Source organism: Gambusia affinis, linkage group LG01, assembly GCF_019740435.1.
Source record: "Gambusia affinis linkage group LG01, SWU_Gaff_1.0, whole genome shotgun sequence".
In the NCBI taxonomy this organism is placed as follows: domain Eukaryota; kingdom Metazoa; phylum Chordata; class Actinopteri; order Cyprinodontiformes; family Poeciliidae; genus Gambusia; species Gambusia affinis.
In genome coordinates, this window is record NC_057868.1 from 26,942,879 (window position 1) to 26,962,578 (window position 19,700).

General features: G+C 37.3%; 3 protein-coding genes across 3 annotated transcripts; 1 reads left to right on the forward strand and 2 right to left on the reverse strand.

The window, feature by feature from the left end:
• Positions 1-64: 64 nt before the first annotated feature.
• Positions 65-11,733, forward strand: LOC122828589 (leucine-rich repeat-containing G-protein coupled receptor 6-like; the record flags this gene model as incomplete). The annotated part of the gene is given in 15 exon segments (XM_044112304.1): positions 65-276; positions 2,024-2,095; positions 4,205-4,273; positions 4,732-4,803; positions 5,972-6,043; positions 6,423-6,491; positions 6,675-6,746; positions 7,061-7,126; positions 7,787-7,858; positions 8,567-8,638; positions 9,045-9,170; positions 9,525-9,679; positions 10,027-10,107; positions 10,195-10,726; positions 10,728-11,733. Coding segments are annotated over 15 exon segments (2,352 nt in total), but the record flags the coding sequence as incomplete, so codon positions are not given.
• A 753-nt stretch (positions 11,734-12,486) lies between these two features.
• LOC122833034 (ubiquitin-conjugating enzyme E2 T-like) lies at positions 12,487-16,051 on the reverse strand. The gene is made up of 7 exons (XM_044120337.1): positions 15,903-16,051; positions 15,093-15,202; positions 14,332-14,401; positions 14,146-14,251; positions 13,934-14,032; positions 13,669-13,752; positions 12,487-12,782 (listed from the first exon to the last, which is right to left on the reverse strand). The coding sequence occupies exons 2-7, from the start codon at positions 15,199-15,201 to the stop codon at positions 12,666-12,668; spliced, it is 585 nt and encodes a 194-aa protein (XP_043976272.1). The 5' UTR covers position 15,202; positions 15,903-16,051; the 3' UTR covers positions 12,487-12,665.
• Positions 16,052-16,760: 709 nt separating this feature from the next.
• On the reverse strand, positions 16,761-19,634 carry LOC122831256 (uncharacterized methyltransferase YdaC-like). Its single transcript, XM_044117328.1, has 4 exons — positions 19,504-19,634; positions 17,848-18,104; positions 17,483-17,663; positions 16,761-17,393 (listed from the first exon to the last, which is right to left on the reverse strand). Exons 2-4 carry the CDS (start codon positions 18,100-18,102, stop codon positions 17,197-17,199), a joined length of 633 nt encoding a protein of 210 aa, XP_043973263.1. The 5' UTR covers positions 18,103-18,104; positions 19,504-19,634; the 3' UTR covers positions 16,761-17,196.
• Positions 19,635-19,700: the final 66 nt, after the last annotated feature.

Genomic DNA, 19,700 nt, shown 5'->3' on the forward strand with positions numbered 1-19,700 from the left:
ACAAAGGTATTCACAATAAAACACGTAACTTAAGTAATTGTTGTGCTTTTTGTCCCACAGGCGTCTTGATGCCAACCTCCTGAGCAGGGTTCCATCTGAGGCCTTCAAAGGCGTTCGCTCTTTGAAACACCTGTGGTTGGACGACAACTCCCTAACAGAAATACCGGTGACGGCTTTGGACTCCCTGTCCTCTTTGCAGGCAATGACGCTGGCCCTCAACCAGATCACCCACATACCTGATTATGCGTTTACCAACCTCTCTGGCCTTGTGGTGCTGTAAGTGACATCTTGATTTGTGCCTTTTTACAGCAGAAATGATAAACATGTCAATGTCTGTTTCAGTGAAGGCATATTCAGAGGCCATCTTTACAGGAAATCTACACCAGATTTCAGTAACAACCCCATTAATCCACACAAGTCCATAAATAAAATGATGTGCCATAAAGTGGAATGGAACAGGAAATAAGTACTGAAAACATACTAAAATTGAGTTACCACTTGGGGGGGGAAAAAAAAACTTTATTTTTTTAATGATAAATGTGATTGGTAGAAATGGAGAAAATAGTGAAGATGTAATTTTGACCCATCATTCCACATAAAATGTGTTCTGGATTATAGAGATATTTTCCATTTATTCTAATCTGCAGTTCTTTCAATTTAAATGAATTCACGGGGTCTGACCTGGTCAATAAAATAGCTTTATTTTCCATCTATGAAACAAGTTGAGGCTTTCCCTGACTGTTTGGAATAATTTTACTGAAAAATCTACCCTTGTTTCATCTTCATATTCTCATCAAGAAAGTCACCGTTCATTTTAATCTTCTCTTAATTAAGTTAAGTCTGCCACTAGCATTTGCTGTTAAACAACCCCACACCATGATGTTCCCACTTACAAATATTGTTGGTATGGTGTTTTTGGGGTGGTCTGCAGTGTTTCTTCTGCTTCAAACAGGGTGTGTGCAATAACATCCCAGCAGATCAGCTTTGGTTTCATTTGATCAGACTGTATTTTGCCAGTATTTGATATGTCTAAATATTTTGCAGAAAACTTTAAACAAGTTTCAACATGTTTATTTCTGTAGCGGACTCTTGTGCAGTGAATGCTCATAGATGCCATTGTGGTTGAATGCATTACTTACTGTTTCCATGAGAACACTGTTCTAGTTAATTCCAGGTTTTTTTTTTTATCACTCGGTAAGAGATTCTCGGCACTTGCAGAACCGATCCGATTATTCTTTTGTCTCCTCAGTCAGAAATATCGTGCAAAGCACCTGGAGATTGCTTCTTCATTATGGAATAATATTCTTTCTCCTTCTGGATTAAGGCTTCAGTGGTGTTCACAGGAATAATCCAAAATTCTAAAAATGTGTGTGTAACCAACGGCATTAGTATTTTGTGCATAAAGGTTGCAAATGCCATTAGAGGTCTTTGCTTTGACACATAATAATATGTGGAATGCTTTGGTAATGAAAACATTTTTATTATGTAGCATGCTGATGTTGTCATGCTACAACATCCACCCAGTCCCACTTATTATCCACGTTAAACATAGTGAAAGCTAGTTCTAAGAATTCTCCATTTCTTCAAGGCCAAACATCCATCACCATGTTTACAGTGCTGCTCACTGATCATCTCCATTAAACCTTTTTATAGTTTATCAATAAGAACTAAAAGTTAATGATATTTTGTACTTAAAAAAAGAGCAGAATTCTTTCTTCAGTTATTTTTTAAGCTTTCTCTTAAATACTGCTTTTTAAATAAAAGCTTTTCATCATAACTATTCTCCAGTTTATTGCACAGAACTTACTTTATGGAGCAATTTGTGGTGTTAGTTTCTTTGTATGTGTCAATTACCTTGGTTGTTGCGTACATCTGGTGTAAATTTTAGATCAATGGCCTCATTAGAAATAAATTGAACTAGAAATACTTATTTACTATTCTGCATCTCTCTCGAGTGTTAACAGGCAAACTAATTGGCCATTTTTGATCCCCAAAAACATGAATCTTTATGGACTTTTCCCAGACATCTCCACAACAACCACATACAGAGCATGGGTTCAAGATGTTTTGAAGGTTTACAGAGTCTGGAGACACTGTGAGTATTCCCAAATTTAGAATACAATACCTCAGAAAGCGAATGCAATTAAAAGCTATAATTTCTCATACTGTATGCAGTTTTTCCTCATATTTTACACACATAATTTTGCTGGGTGTTATAAAGAAAGCCTTGAGATGTGTTTTTTATAAATCATATGTAGTGTGCCAAAACGTTTGCACTGCAGCTCTAAATTATGAAGTCATAATGATTAATGTACTGGTGATTTCAGCAGGTGCTCGAGCAATTCGCAAAACCACAATCGACAATTGAAAAGGAATGCAAAGATGAAAAGATCCACTTTGATTCCCTCAAAGCATCATCAATGGAATCCTCTGTGTTATGTTTAGTAATTGCTAGGCAGTAAGGTCAAGAACAGCACAGCGTGGCTCCAGCAGAGTTTTCCTGGAGGACGTGCCATAGCCTCAATAACCTAATCCTAACCACATGCCAATATGGAGACCGCAGCAAACTGACACAGTGAAAGAAAGTGTGAGAAGCCTCCTGCAAAATTCATGGTGGTCTGATGAAAACACAGTTTCTGGCATGCTGCTTTAACAACCTGTTGAAGTGTAACAAAAAATATGCATTATTTCTTTACGAGAATGTGTGTGGGCGAGCGAGCATATGTGCGAATATATTCAAGTACCTTTGCCTGTGCAATCATAAATGTATGGCTCACTTTATACTCATGTTGAAAGCCATAATGCATGCTCGGAAACTCTGCAGATGATGAAGGGAAACCAGAGAAAGTGAAAAAGAGACGGAGCCTTTTGGACAAGAATAGTGTGTGTTAAAGTGATTGGGCTATCAGAAGGTGGTAGAGACAGATGGTTCGGCAGGGTAAGATGGCAGGTGTCACTGACGTGAGATTGTGCTGGTATGAGGGGTTAATCTCTTGCAGCGGCTTTCTTTATAAGATATATGCATTACCACCACCTACATCAATCTCTACAGACCAAAAGTTTGGACACACCTTCTAATTGAACTCAATAAGGTGTGTCCAAACTTTTGGTCTGTACTGTATATATAATCATTAGCATGAGAAGCTGTCCAGTGAACTTCTAGAAAACACAACAGCATATGCAAACCAGACAAAAGAGCAATAATTTCTCAACCGATTTGGACAGCTTAATAGCATTTATGTGTACAAAAGACCAGCACTTAATTTGGTAGAGAATGGGGAACTTTAACTGTACAGCTGCAATGGCATACAGTACAAGTGTACACATATGTAACTCTACCCATACACACAATCAGGAACATAACTAGAGGCAATAAATGTTGCTGTTCGTGCTTCTACTGTGGATCCACATTTAGAGAGGGTCCTTTGAAAAATTAAGATGGTCAATATGACTTAGAGGACGCTCATAAGAACTGGGATGTGTCGTAGATTAGCTAACAAATATACCATTATTGCAATTTCAGTGTGCGCAATATTAAAATCCATAACTTTTTCTTTGCTTGGAGTTACTTTTGTCTGAAAATGTGTCTTTTAGATTTGCAAAAAATTATGTCAAAAAGTCAAAGTATATAGTGTTAGTTTCTTCAACACTAACCACTGCTTTGACCACAAAGAGTAGGAGAACCACTGAAGTGAGGTGGTGCAGTTAAGATTGAGGTGAGCAGCTAGCCCTTACAGTAAATCCAGCTCCTCTGTGCAAAAGGCAATTTTAAAATGGGATCTCCAGTACTTTCTCATTCTTGCATCATGGTAGGCATTGCATAAAGACCGCAGAAAAACTCGGTGGCTTGTTGAAAAAGCAAAGTGTGTCTCCTTTAAATCGGCCAGGCACTTTGCCAAAAGTGATTTTAATTTAAGTAAAAAAAAAATAAACTTTTAAAAGGTTGTCTAACTTTGTTACACAAAAACCACACTAATGAGACTGCTTTCACATGCAAACACATCAACATTAATTTCTCATTTAGTTTGTTTCTGGTGGTGTTTAAGCCTGATTAACTTATCTGTCTGTTTTTCTTGGAATGGACTGGCTCCACTGTGCTAATGAGGGAGAATGACATTATGAAATGTTGATGCCACGTAGGGGGCAAAATCGGACATAATGACTTTAGGTATTATTTAAGCATGACTGTTTATTTGACTTGCAGGGATTTAAACTACAATGATCTACAGGAGTTCCCCATGGCGATCAGGACACTGAGCAAACTTCAGGAACTGTGAGTAACCGTGCACGCACACACACACGCACACACACCAAAACACACCTGCCCGGCATGACTATCGTGGTTGAGTTATCCCGAGTAATCCCGTTAAGTGATTTTAATGTGGCACTCGGATACAATCTCTCTCGCCCCAAGCAGGTGCTGGCTACACACCCACGCAGCCACTCGCCCTGCACATACACACAGACGCACACGCACAAACCATGTTTTTTTTTCCTCGGCATTAGCAGATGTTTCGCAGCGTGCATATGTGTCACAGATACAGCGTATGTGTTGTGTGTTTACGTCTCATGTGTCCAAAAATGTTCTTCAGCTGTGCAACGGCAGGTGCAACGCGAGGGGCACATGACTCACACTCTCACTCACAAACACAATGTCGCTCCTGCAAGCGGCCCGAAATGCAAAACATATTGATTGAGAGAATAACTAACAGGATGTTTTTGCATGTTCAGGGGCTTCCATAACAACAACATCAAAGCGATCCCTGAGAGGGCCTTTGTGGGAAACCCTCAGCTCCAAACCATGTGAGTTTCATGCTTAATCACAATGCTACAACTTGAACATATCAAATAAACACAACTGGAATGGCATGTCAGCATCACTTACAACGCAACTCATTCAGAGCAGATTATACAGCATGTGTTGACACATGCATTCCTTTTGTTTTTTTGGAATAACAGCATACAGTTGAAACCAGAGATTTACATACAATTGATTTAAAAAAGGAATAACATCTTCGCTTCTCAGTGTCTGAGATTAAATCAGATTAAATCGGTCCTGATTTAGCTAAGTTAGGATTACCAAGAGTGTTTTCCTTTTTACTAAATGGCATAATAATGAGAAATGGATTTCTTTAGAACCCTAGCGTTATTAAGTTTATGTGTTTAATCAATCAATCAATCTAATTTTATTTGTATAGCACATTTCAGCAGCAAGGCAAACCATTGTTCGCCAGTGTAAACACCATGGGAATGTTCAACTATCATACTCCTTAGGAGGGTCAGTATGTTGTTTGTCCCAGACACGAATAGGGTTTGCTGTCAAATGTATAAGTCAGTCCCCAAACAAAAACAGAAGACCTTTAAAAGATGCTGGCTAAAGTTGGAAGGAAAGCATCATTAACTACAGCTGAATAAACCAACTCCCCTACTGGCATGGGCTGAAAGGCCACTCAGAAAGGAAGATGGATTTACTGCAGTAGCAACACACAAAAAGGCAGATTACATTTTGCAAATGTACCCCGGTTATGAATTTACATTGGGCAGAATTATCCTGTGGTTTGACAGAACTAATATCAAAGTGTTATGAAGGATGGCAGTGATAGTATCATTTTGTGAAGATTTTTGGCTGCAGAAAGGGTTTCTGCATGAGAAAAGAATAATGTGTGCAAATATTGAAGCAACGCCTCAATAAATCAGTCAGGATGTCAAAGTCTAAATTATCTTAAAAGCACAAATGGGTTCTCTTTGTGCTTTTAAATAATTACCCTAAATGTACAGACAAACTAGCTATAAGCAAAACAGAAATTATTTTGGTCATCCACACTGACATAAAGCAGCCATTTAATTGTGCAAAGAGAAAAAAATGGTTTTGTGTTGTTTTATATATATATATATATATATATATATATATATATATATAGCATACTTAAATATCTGGTCTCGACTGTATTTCTTCCTCTTTTTCTTGCAGTCACTTTTATGAGAACCCAATCCAGTTTGTGGGGAAATCTGCTTTCCAATTCTTACCAAAGCTGCACACACTGTAAGTATGTGGTCAATAAAAGCCATTCCAGTGAGTTAGCGCAAACACTGTTTAAATCATCCTCTAGCCATTGCAGCCAGAGCTCAGCGGACATGTGTAATGGCCTACTGAATGATGTTGTGTTACTGTACTGCTGTGCTGATGTGGTAAGAGAGAGTGTGCTGCAAGAACATGTTGAATAGTGTGACTTATGATGTCTGGTGAGAGGGCCAAAACAGCCCGTGTTGATGTTGGAGGAATAGCTTGATGGCTGCAATGAGCTGTTAGACAGGTTCTGCGTTTGTGCATGTGTGTGTGAGCATAAGAGGGGAAGAGAAAGGGGAAAAAAAAAATCAATTGTTTAGGTTTTTTTGCTCTTTTTCTTTTTGGTTGGGATCAGTTCCTTGAATGGGGCAACCCAAATTCAAGAGTTTCCAGATTTGAAAGGAACAACCAGCCTCGAGATTTTGTAAGTATCAAACACGCAAAGTAATATTTAAGAAATTATAGGATGCTCTAAGACACAAGGAACAAAGGTTTGGCAAACCAAGCCAATATGCCTGTCCAACTAAGTTAGACTGATGAGATTCTGGGATCATTTCATTTATTTGCTCTCCAACAATACATTTTTTGGGGTTTTTTTTCTCTATAGGACATTGACTCGGGCTGGTCTCTCTGCTCTTCCCCTGGACCTATGTGAGCAGCTGCCTCATCTCAGAGTGCTGTGAGTGCACATATATAGACATGCACACACATGAATAGGGTGAATAAAACTTAAAAAATTATAGAAAATCAAGAGAGATGTGTCCTAAAGCTATCACTCAAATTCACCTCATGAAATAGCAAAAAATATATATACATGTGTAAAAAACCAAAAAGGTATTGTGTGCAGTATACCCCTGCTCACAGAACTGACACCCAAGTTTTATTGTCAGCCCATAATTTCCCACACCATAAATTCACAGCTGGTCATGGGTTTCTCAATGTCTAACATTGCATGTGATTTTTTTATTTTTAATGCTTTATTTCTATGTGCAGAGAGCTGTCATACAACCAGATAGAAGATCTTCCCAGTTTTTACCACTGCTCTGCACTTCAAGAGATGTGAGTAATGTTCCCTTTCTAAATTACTGTTTACATTCAGGGATGGGCCGGATAGCGGGAACAAGGTGGTTGTGCATTTTCAACAATTACATTTTTAACACTGCTAAAGTTTTAAAGACTACAAAATATACCCAATAAGTTGCCAGAGAAGCTCAAGTTTTTTCCACGTGTATGAAGCATAAAATAAGGCAGTGATGCCCCTCCCCCGTCTATTACTGAACACTGCTGTTCAGTTGGCTCATAGAAGGTCATTACACTTTTCCCTCACAAAAAAAAAAGGCTGTTTGGAAATTATTTCCTTGAAAATGCAAACAGTTTTGTATAGGCAACTAAAGAAAAGCCAACTCAACACATTAAAAAGGTTTTGAATTCCATAAACAGTAGGCATGTTTTTTTTTTTTGTAATCTACTAAATTGTGGGTTTTGTATTCATTTAAACATGATTATATCTTAACTAATCAGTATTTTAGGTTGTCTTTGCAGCAGTTTTCCTTTTCTCATTTAAACAATTCCAACTTGTTACAAATGTTTATTTTACAATGTGCGTACAATTACCATATATGGCGTTCTATGGACCTATGTGTCAGAATTTTTTGTTCAACTTGTGTACATTTTATTCACGTCATTGCATGAAAGCATCTGTATCTTTGTATACAACAGTGGACTGCAGCATAATCAAGTCAGAAGAATAGAGTCAAGCACCTTTCAGCAGCTCACCTCTCTTAGAGCACTGTGAGTTGATCCTTGATCTGTTTTTCTTTTCTCTCTTCGTCTTACATTAGTTCTGTTGAAATCTGTTGTCTACATTAGAGTGGGTCAGTATTAACATGAAGTGAAAACGTTTTTATGGCCAAAAGATCTAGTTCATATGTTTGAATTTTGGCAGTAACTCCAAATTGTCCCAATGTTTCAGAGTAATTGTGGATGTTAGAAGATAGCTAGTGTATACTGTATTCAATTATGCCATTTGGTGAATGTGGCTTTTAATATAAAGTACTTTGACAGACCAGTAATATTTGAAAAGTGATAGATAAATGAAGTCCATTTGTGAATACAATATTTTGTGACTTACAATATGCTAGTGAAAATGGCAAATGATACATGTATAGGAGCTTTTCATAGCTCTTTTAGAAATACCAAATGGGTTTACCTCTTTAAAATATTAGAAGTATGAAACAGAAATAAGAGAGGAAATAACTTTCGTAATGAATTTAAGAGATAAAAACATGACTAGAGAAAGATGAAAAAGCCTTGGTCAAGTCAAAATGAGTATTTTAGATTTGCTAATACTGACATCTACAGGATCAGACTACAAAGTTCCTAAACAGTTTTCATATCCAAATTTCATACTTTGTAATACTACGTCGGAAGCCTGAATGATGAGCATAACTGTAACTCCAATAAGTGCATTGAGTTCACTTTACTGTTTTTCTCTCACAGTGATCTAAGCTGGAACATGATTGAGTGGATCCACCCAGATGCCTTCACATCACTTCATTCTTTGATCAAACTGTGAGCAAAAAACAGATACACATCTCTCACTTAGCCTGTCATACAGTTTATCTGATTCTTTAGTAGTCCCTTTACCACTCAAAATGGGTGACAAGGTTGTGTATCAGAATATATCAGTATGTCAGAAATGTGGGCATAATCACTACGGGTTAACACAACATTTTTAGCCTTAACACATTTGTAGCCAACAATCTCATTTCAAGTCATGCCAACTTAAAACTGCATACTTTAAGTGAAGACTGAAGTTTGTTTATCTAATCTGATAGTAGGTACTATCCAGTGATAATCTGATAGCATGTCTGAACAGGTTAAAGTATCAAACAGACTAAACTTTTTCCTTTTACTCTAAGGAGTTCACATGCATAACATTTTACTTCTTCTAATATTTTTTTTTTTTTAACCATAGGGACTTGACTGAGAACCGCCTCAGCTCTGTACCAGTTGCAGGTTTAGGAAGCCTCACTCATCTCAAACTGAGAGGGAACAAAGAGTTATATGAGGCCTTCAGTCCTGATCACTTCCCACAAATGAGGTAATGTACAAAAATATCACCTATCAGAATATGGCCTACGCTAAAAAAATGTCTTTGCTTAACAAAAGCCGGTTCAAAAATTCAAGTGGACATGCAGTACACAACCAACAAAATACAAAGTACTGCTGCAAAGCATTTCTGAATGCAACTTAAGACAATAAAAATACATCTGAATTACAAAGTGAACTCTTTATGCTATTTTTTTTATGTTTAAATGGTACCTAAAAGCCATAATGTCAAAGGTCAAACCAAAAGCATTATGGCTTGAATCTCAAAGGTTGCACTTTGCCTAAATACCACCTGCCATGGAATCTTCTTCGTTATGATGATTAATATTGTTCCCATTTGCAACAGGGTGATAGAGATGCCTTATGCCTACCAGTGCTGTGTGTATGCATCCTGTAACACCAACAAGCCCACCACCCAATGGGACACAGAGCTGAGCAACACAAATGAAGACCTTCACAAGAGGACGGTGGCCATGTACCCAGTCCATGCAGACACTAACTGTAAGACTACAATCCACACTCAACCACATTAAGTTCAATTGCTTAACAAAATTGACAAACATTGGTGACTAACAACAATATGATCAAAATCATAAAAACTAAAATTATATTACCGAGTGTACAAATTCTGTAACTATGACAAAGAGCTGTTAAATCCTGATATCTGTGTAATTGAGTTTTGTTGCACCTGAAATGATAAAAATTAGACACTGACAATTAAATTTTATGAGTACCAGTCACCTCACTGAAAAAATAACATTACAAACAATAGGCCACTTAATATCCACACACAATGCAAAGAACGTCAGTCCTTGTATTTTGATCATATAAACAATGCCATCCTCTAGATGACCCTGACCTGGAGGAGTTTCAGTTGGAAGTAGAAGAATCCAAGTTACAGACCAGTGTCCAATGCACCCCCATACCTGGTAGGTGAAGTCACAAATTTGATATGACAAAGCCTTAAATTTGTTGTGACAAGTATTGACAACATTTTTGTGTTTGTTATGTTGTAGGTCCGTTCCGTCCCTGTGACTCCCTCTTGGGCAGCTGGCTAGTCCGCATTGGCTTGTGGTCCATCTCCCTGGTGTCATTGCTGGGAAATGCCATTCTGTTCCTGTCTCTCTTTGGATCACCAGGCAGCCTGTCCCCACTCCGCTTTATTGTGGCCTGTATGGGTGCCTCTAACCTGCTGATGGGTGTGTGTACATGCACACTGGTCCTTGTGGATGCTCTGACCCTTGGAGAATTCAATGACCATGGAGCCCGCTGGGAGGGCGGACCTGGTTGTCAAGCAACAGGATGGGTTTGGGTGTTTGCGTCTGAGGCAAGCGTGCTGCTGTTGACTCTGGCAGCAGTGCAGTGTGGTGCAAGTGTGACATGTGCCCGCGCCTATGGAAAATCACCATCCCTTAGCAGTGTACGCACATGCGCGTATTTCTGTCTCACCCTTTGCCTCGCAATTGCTTCACTCCCACTAGTTGGAGTGGGGGAGTATGGCTCTTCACCTTTCTGCCTTCCGTCACCCCTGCCTACCTCATCTTCTCGCCACATCCTCCCTGGGCTTCCCCTTGGCACTCATAATGATGAACACCATTTGCTTGCTTATTGTCACAGGTTCATATATCCGCCTGTATTGGGAGCTACTTCGGGGGGAGTGTGAGGGATTGTGGGACTGTGCCATGATCAAACATGTTGCCTGGCTTATCTTTACTAATGGCCTTCTCTACATACCAGTAGCTTTCTTATCACTTTGTTCTCTTCTGGGTCTTCTTTCTTTGGGGGAAGAGGTTCTAAAATCAGTCCTCCTTCTGTTACAGCCCCTGCCCGCTTGCCTCAACCCTCTGCTCTTTCTTCTTTTCACAAGAGATCATTCTCAGTTGTTCTCCTGGTCTTGCCCCAAAACTCGCCCACAGCTGCGCCGTGACCGCACCTTGGACTCGCTAGTTTCTGTGGAGACAGAAAAGAGCTCCTGCTCGGATTCTTCAACACAGGTGTCACTGACTGATGCCGATGCCACATACAGGGAAGGGTCTTCTCCCCAGCCTGGACGGGAAACAACCAGGTTTTCCCAATGCTCCTCTACATCCTCCGTTCACCTCATCCCTTGCCAAGTACCGACCGCGACAGCCAGAGGGAGGGAGAGGGTGACAGAATGAGGAAGCAAGGGGAGTTTGGATCAAGATGTGATTCTAACCATTTTTCCTTCTGTGCTGTGCTACAATGACTCACCTTATATCAATGAGCCCCTGACACAGATGTTTAAAAATATTGGGGAAAGAAAATTGAAGATTCAACGACCACAGCATTTCTGGGCTACCTATCTATAAGCTCTTGAGAATGAGTCAACAAAAGATGTTGACTAATAAAGAGAGGTTGAAAAGCAAACAGTCTTTCTGACCAGAGAGCAGGATGGAAGGTTTCTTCTTTTGCCAGTACTGTTGAACTAAAGGACAATTTTGGAGACAATTCAGTGGACCGAGTCAAACAAGGAGCTGAATAAACAATGCAATGCAAAAAAAAAAAAAAAAAAAAGCTGTTAATCACATTGAGAATCAAAGCTACAGACAAATTAATGGTCTACTCTGAGGGAATAAATGTTTATACTGAAATGTGATGAGAAATGCAGCTCAGAAGTTGCATATTGTTTAATAGCATTTAAGTGGAATTTTGTTTCTAAATGCAATTCTATCATAGCATTAAGTTGTTTTGTTCCAAAAAAGGGGTTTTGTCAATCATACTAGCAAATTTCGCAAGTTTAAGCTAATGTGTTTTATCCAGAGCAATTTTTATATCCACATATAAAACTTTACAGCTGTGTAATAGAGCAATTTTTATGAAATATTCTTTAAGTGGAAAATAATGCGAAAATGATCTGGGTTGCACATGTATTTTTATATGGTTTACATAATTATGCTCAAAAACATGCAACTTTATCAAATAAGAGTTAAGCAGCCTTATGGTTTGAATGGGACGTAGCCGTATTTCTGCCAGCCTTAGAATAGGAAAGCGATCTTTATATACATACAATGTAACTACCTCTGAACTATGGTATTGACTCACTACAGCCTTATTGATGTTTGTCTCCTTTTTATAAACAGCAAATATATAATTTTCTACATTGAGAAAAGAAAAGTTTAGTTTGTACAAAATAAAATCTTGTACCGCTTAGGTTGTACATACTTTATATGTCTTTTAAATGTATGTTAGAATAAAATTATGATCAACATATTGTATAAACTTGAACCTCTCTGCTTATGATGCAAAAAACACCCAAATAATACACAATGTCCAGAAAGTGAATAATGTAGATCCTCAAAGTTTAATTATACACAGAAACACACAGTTAACTTATAAAAGACAGTTTGTGAAATGTATCTATTCAACATATAAGCAACACATTAGAACAAGAAAAAAAAAAAAATAGAAAGGATGTATATGCTATGCTAACCAAGATCAGATAGCTCCAACGACTGAATGAAGAAAACTACAGGCAAGGTCTCTTCAGGGGTTCTTCTGCCTCCTGCTGGGAACAGAGTGCATCCCGTTTACGAGATGATAATTTCTGATCCGGAGCATTTTCTTTGTTGTCTTCCACAACTCCCTGATCAAGGACACATAAAAACTATTTAATCTTTTCGAAAAACTCTACACGTTTAGGATATTCTGTAGACTATAAATTCAGAACAAAATTAGTACAAATTACAACAAACTCAAGATTTGAAACCGGTGCTTGAAGATACAACACAGTTAAAAAAAAAAATATATATATATATATATATATACATTGCAATCTGTTGCCAATAATAGTCTAACACAGCAACACATTTTTTCCAGGTTATTCAGATGCATTGTTACATTAGTTGAGCCCACAAAGCTATTGGTAAAATTGTGTACGAATTCTGGGAAGAAAGAAGCGATGGAAAAGATGCTGCAAGCTAACTATATCCTAAAGATCTTAATTGTGGGTTCAAAAGTTAATTATAATCTCAGTAAATCCATTCACTATGTGCAATATTGAGGTGATATTGCTGTGGGAATAAGCGTGTCAACTTGCTTTGTGACACAACCAGCTTCTCGCCAAAAATAATCTAACTTTTTCTAACAAGAGTATATGGAATAGACAGAAAACAAGTAAAGCTACAGATACCCAGATGAAACTTTTTTGAAAAATCTAGAAAAAGACCCACAACATGCCAATAAATATAAAATCCTATAAATAAATCTGTTGCATTTTGTCGTGCTTGAAGCAGAACAACAAAATAAGGGTTCCCCAAAACCTTTTAATGAAATTTGACTTAAAACTGCAGAAGATACATTATCCTGTAGATTATGTTCAATTTGGAATCCACAGTGCAGCCTTGTGGTTCAGATAAACTACTACACAAATGGTACTAGCAGGACCGAAAATAAAGTATTGTGGAACTAAAAACATCCTATTCAGGCACAGATCACACAACAGAGGTAGAAGAAAATGAGATACGTCTTACTTTGTTTGTCTGAGTTGCATGTTCCTGTGTCCACTTCTTGGCCTTCTCTGTGAAGAGGTATTTGTTGTACTTGAACTCTGCTGACTGGATTTAAAGTACATAAATAAACATTCAATAAATAAGAATCAAAAGACTTTTGATTTAGAGCAGTGGCAATTTTCCAAAAAGATATTTTAAGTTCCTTCAAGCCCTTAATGAAGCAGCTCAAACACATAGTAATATGTATGGCTAAAGGAAAACAAAAATAAGAATACATGCGACTCACTATGTCAGCCATTAGTGGGTCATCTGGATTGGGCTCAGCCATGAGAAGTTGGATTGAGGTGAGGACTGTGGAGATATTTAGAGATGGTTTCCAGGCACCCTGAATAAAAACAACAACAAAAAAACCCCCAGCGGATTATTGCATCTGATTTGAGAATAGAAGCTTAAATAGTTGACAGCAAATACAAATTACAACACTATACTTTTCACAACCTTTGGTGGGAGTTTAAGAGCATCATGGCAGATTCGTCCTGAGTTGTCAATGTTTGGGTGGTAGATTGGGGTCAAGAAGCGCATGTTTGGAGGTTCAAATGGATACCTAAGGCACATAAAGAGCAGACCTGTTGTATTTAAGTAGTTACATCGGTTTCACGAATGTTCAAAAGGACAGAAAAGTACCTTTCTGGGATCTTCACCTCCAGGCAGAAGATTCCACCTTCATAAGGAGTTCCTACACCACCAACGATCTCTGCAAGGTAAGATGACACTAATAAATTACTAAGATAGATATGAATGGAAATAACAACAACACATCAGTTAATTAAATAAAAAATAGAATTCAGTGATTCCTGAGAAGAGGGATAAAAAAGGTCCTATGGATAAAGCACAAGATTTGAATAAAATATACACAAAATATAATTTTTTCAAATATATGACTTAAACTAACCTGGGCCATGTCAGCACATTTTTTTTTTCTTTTCCTGTTGTTTGCTGAATATTTTTTATTTTAAACACTGTAGTAGGTGGATGGTGTCTTTATGTAATTTTTTTTTAAATGTTGCAACTGGGAGCCTGCAACGTAGCATCTTTACATTTCCAAAACATTATTTGTCATATTTGTATATGTAAGCCTGAAGAATAATTAAAAAAATTTTTTTTTAAATTTAAACACATTTTGTCCCACTTCTCAAGAATCACTAAATTATGTAATTATATCCAAAAGGTTTAACAAACATGTAAAAGTAGTATGAATCAAAATTTAGACCACAGAGTGAAACCTAAATATCTATCTAATACACATTTTTACTTTGTCATACCCAAGAATGTGGGTATGTTTATGGTTTATCCTCATGTAAAGTTATAGATCCCATCATTTCTGAACTACTGCTCCATTATGGAAATATCTCTAACTGCTTTAGGCCCAGTGACAGTAACCGTACGTGCTCGAAGGTCATCGATCCGCTCCTCGGTCTGCCAGCATGTTATCCCAGGAGGCGGCTCGGTGCTCAACATCTGAAGTTCACGCTTCAAACGGGAAGCTCTCTGCATTCTTTAGAGTGGATAAAAAAGTAACTCAAAACAATTTTCTCTCACAATTATTAATGACGTCATATAAACATGAGCATACAATATGAAAATTGAACCCGACTCCTCATCAAAGCAATAAAAATAGTGAAATTAAATCCTCTCATTCTGATTAGCAACCAACTGTCAAAACTGTTTATTTTTGAATTTTTTTTAAATCATATACAGTGCTTTTACTAGTGCCTGTCATTTTTTGTTGACTTAAAGCAGTTTTTTGTGGGTTTTAAAAAAACTAAGATTACACAAATCACAAACTTTGTTCTGGTCCGATGTTCTCTATAAAGTGTGTCTTGAAATCATAACAATTCTGTCAATGTCTGACTTAATTAAATAGTTTATTATGCTAAGTCGAATCTCATGCAATATTAATATTGCTCACAGTTTTTGTAAATTAAACGAGGATTTGGGTAATTTCACAAACTGTGTTCTACGTAGTATGTGGCCATTTTAAAATGAATCCATCTCGGCGTAATTTAAACACCGAACGAAATGTCATCTTCAGCATAAGATAATTTGTTATCTCGTCTGTATTTCTCTCGGTTGTTAACCGACCGTAAATAAGCTAACTGCTCAAGTCACGGTACCCTTCAATCAATGTAATCAAGGTAGTTTTTCCAGATCATCCACACATAGTATTATCGGCTCATTTCTTTACTTTTCCTTACCTGTCACACACGTTGTACTCACTGAATAATTAAAAACTCGTATACTCGATGAGGAAAAAGAGCTCAGAAATGACGGTTTCGGATTTCCTTCAGCGTCACACTTCTTCTCGTGCTAATCATGTTGTGGTTGAAACGTGAATAGCGCCACCAACTGTTATGGAGCCGCGACAACGGAATCAACTCCCCAAAATATGTGCACTATATTTATATCAGTCTAAGTAAACGGGGGGTACAAAAAATATTTTAGTATACCGTATTTGGAACTTATTCATTCACTATCAACAAGTTGATGTTTATTATCCTAGATATGTTGAAAAACCATTTTCAAACTGTTTTTTTTATTTGTTAATCCTTTAAGGCTTATCTTAGTTTGATAAATACACAATGCATCATAACACATATGTATTAGGCCAATAATGCCATTACTTTTCAATCAGACATAAAAAAGGAAAAGTATTTATATCCTAAATAATTAGTTGTGTTTACATTTTGTTTTCAGATTTATTTTTGTGTCAATGCAATCACACTGTAAGATATCAATTCTTTTCTTTAATTAGTCTCTCTCTACAGTGTGTTGTTTATTTATTTGTTTTATTATATTTTCATTTACATTTCTGATTATCCCATTGAGCTAAACAAATATAATCTTTGCAATTAGCTGCTATGTTTGTTTCTTCTGGTGACATTTCCATTTACCTGTGCTTTGTTCTTCCTTTGTACAACACCCAATCTGAAAGTGTAGTACTCCTTCCAATTCTCAATTTTCCATCAAATTCTATAGAATGATGAGTTTTTTCACATTTTCCATTGCTTTTTCCTTGTCAATAGGACTAAGTTCAAACATTCAATTTGTAAAAGTATTGATATAATAATTTATTTGGTCACTGATGTGTTTTTTTTTTCCCCCAAGCAGTACATAGCACAATTATTTTCTCAGACAATTATTTCAGGAAAGGTTTATCTTTTATTCTTTAGAGTTACAAATAGAATTTATTGACTGATTCATTCGTTTGGCAAATATCTGCAATAATTATAAACTAGCTTTGAAACCGTCTCTATTGGCAAGAAACACAGTAATTAAAGAAAACAAATCTGGAGGAGAATATTTCTGATGCCAAAACTGCTTAATCTTCTTGTGTTTACATCACATAAGAGGGTGAAGATTGCAGCTTGATCAGAAATTTGAGTCTCCGTGACCGGTCACAGTTTATCCATTTAAATGGCACACAATGAAAACCTTGTATCTTAATCCTGAGTCCAGCAGTCACGGAAGCAGAGTGAATTAAACACTGTCTCACTTTAATGCCGTGGCATAAATAGCCTGAAAGGTTATGTTTCTGTGTTGCGTGTCTTCCATCCTGACGTCAGTGAAGCCAGAGTCTCTCAAAGCTGCCATGTAGGCCTCAGGGCGCCAGTTCTCCCCTGGCATCACTCGCTTAGCTGCTAAAACAGCTACATGGGAATACCTCAGTGTTGTGACAATAAGTCCTCCTAGGGTCAAAATGTATTATTATTATTTTTTTTAAAAGCTGTGTTTAAATTTGACCTTTTTTATGCACCTCAAAAACATAGTGTCTTACCTGGTTTCATTACACGGTGGATTTCTAAGGCTGCTTTCCTGAGGTCGGGCCAAAAGTAGTAGCAGTTGCAGTGAAAAACTTTATCCACACTGTTGTCCTTCAGAGGCATTGCTGAGACATCACAGTGATGGAGGCTCACTTTGCCACTTTCTAAAAATTTCTTCACTCGTTCTTTGGCCATCTGTCATGACAAAAAAATAAAACAATTTGAAGTTCCAAAAGGAAAATATGACCACTCTTTCCACATGTCTAAAATCTATTTCGCCATTGATTAGTATTAAATACAGGGATTGTGGTTTTTCAGACACTTTCTTCATTAAGATAGGGAAGAAACAGATCTATGTAACAGTATGAAAACATCTCACCTGATGCATGTAGTCAGAGTAATCCACTCCTATCATGTGACCTGTAGGCGCAGTGAGGAGTTTGGCTGCTAACTCTAGACCCAGACCTGGGCCATGACCAAGCTCCAGCACCGTGTCCCCTGGTTGGACCCCACACAGCTGAACAGCACGCTCCTCAAGAACCTTGTTGCGTGTTTTGAACATCTTGCTGAGCAACCATCCCCCCACAGATCGAGTTGGCCTGCCCAACTGGCTCCCCAATTTTGTAGCCCACATGCCTGGGAAAATTAGACTCCAGAGATTACACTTAGAATATATGTGGAACCTTTTTAATGCAAACTGATGGTAAACAAACAAAGTGGAAAAAAACAAACAAATAAAAAACATTGTCACCTTATTAACAAAAATAATGAGCTCCTGCTCCTGTTATTATGACCAATAAAGAATGGCAAATAATTTCTATAAACACAAAAAATATATTTGCAACAATCATTAAACAATTTGAATTACTTAATTCCAAAGAGTTTTAATACAGTTTTCATTTTCAGATTAAAAAGATTATTCAACATTATTGAATAATCCTCAATAATGCTGAAATATCATCAGTCAACACTTTTTCTTTTAAAGGATAATGAAAGTAATAATAATAAAAAAAACTTAAAGTGGATAATGAAAGTAATAATGAAAAAAAACTTAAAGTGAATATAATTTAACAATATAAATTCACAATAGCTGCAATTCACTGAAAACCCACACATAAATCTGTTGAGTTTGCTTCTGAGATGCAATTTCTGTTCTTTTATCAAATGTTGTTCCACTATGAAAATACCTCTTTGTGAGTTTTTGGTTGTACAAAAATACCTTAAAAGATCTGCAGGAAGATTTGTGTGAGAAAAACCTGTGCTGGAGCTTAAGAAAAACTTTGGCTCCAGCACGTGTGTTGCTATTTCAGTATTAGGATCCTATATAGAATTCCTATTAGAAGTTCAAAATTAGCCAAAAAAAATGTAGCCACTTTATCAAATAAAGTGTTATAACTGTGCATTCATCAACGTGTTACATTACTTACATTAAGTAAATGTGTTTTGTAATAAATGTGTTTTTTCTGATGTGGGCCCCACTTTATTCACAACAATAGCTAAGGGGGATCCTAATAAACAAACAGAATGTACAGCCATTCTGCAGAAATTTTTTTGTCTTTCTTTAGTAATTTCTTATGTCTACTTCTTACTTTTACTTGAGCGAAGATATGTTGAAGTGTCATGTTGAAATGAATCTGTTGAACTCAGTATCTGAGTTGTCTACCACCTTTGTTTACTTCTATCTGAAAAGAGAACTTTGGACCACTGATTTGCCCAGGTTTCAATTCTCCTTCGTCCAGGTTAAATGCCTCTTGTTTTCTTACTTTCGCTTTTTCTTAAAAACAGAAGAACTTAGCTGGATGGATGATGCTGCAGCTAGTAACTCCTAAAAAGACTTGATTTTCTGAGTCTTTTGCTCTCCATCTTTAAAGGGATCGCCTTGAGCAGTGTTCCGTAGGGAGCCCCTTTCATCTTTTTTAAAAATATAATTATTATTTTCCTCAGCCTATTGCAAGTAACATCAACATGGCGGCTGTCGTTTTAAGGCTATGTAATCCAGCCCGTCCCTCTGGTTTTGCCTTAATATATCACTTACTTTCTCTTGCAGAGAGACTCTCTCCACCTCAAGTGTTGGAGGTCTTCCTGTATTGGAAGAGGAGGAGCAAAAGGACGAGCTCTTATTCGTGTTTGGTCGACGCAAGCGCGTCTCCTTTCTCTTCCTTTTCACACCCCCACTGCTTTATCGCCACCCTCGTCCTTCTGCTTTTGCCTTCATCCGTCATTTTCCCAGGA

What these genes read in the sequence shown, in the direction of transcription:
- LOC122833034 (XM_044120337.1), bottom strand. Translation starts at nt 15,201, where the DNA reads ATGCAGAGAGCTTCCCGTTTGAAGCGTGAACTTCAGATGTTGAGCACC. An exon ending in GAGGTGAAGATCCCAGAAAG is followed by an intron (nt 14,252 to 14,331) that starts GTACTTTTCTGT and finishes TATGTGCCTTAG; the next exon opens with GTATCCATTTGAACCTCCAA. An exon ending in ATGCAACTCAGACAAACAAA is followed by an intron (nt 12,783 to 13,668) that starts GTAAGACGTATC and finishes GTCCTTGATCAG; the next exon opens with GGAGTTGTGGAAGACAACAA.
- LOC122831256 (XM_044117328.1), bottom strand. Translation starts at nt 18,102, where the DNA reads ATGTGGGCTACAAAATTGGGGAGCCAGTTGGGCAGGCCAACTCGATCT. An exon ending in ACTCTGACTACATGCATCAG is followed by an intron (nt 17,664 to 17,847) that starts GTGAGATGTTTT and finishes TTGTCATGACAG; the next exon opens with ATGGCCAAAGAACGAGTGAA. An exon ending in CCACCGTGTAATGAAACCAG is followed by an intron (nt 17,394 to 17,482) that starts GTAAGACACTAT and finishes TTTTGACCCTAG; the next exon opens with GAGGACTTATTGTCACAACA.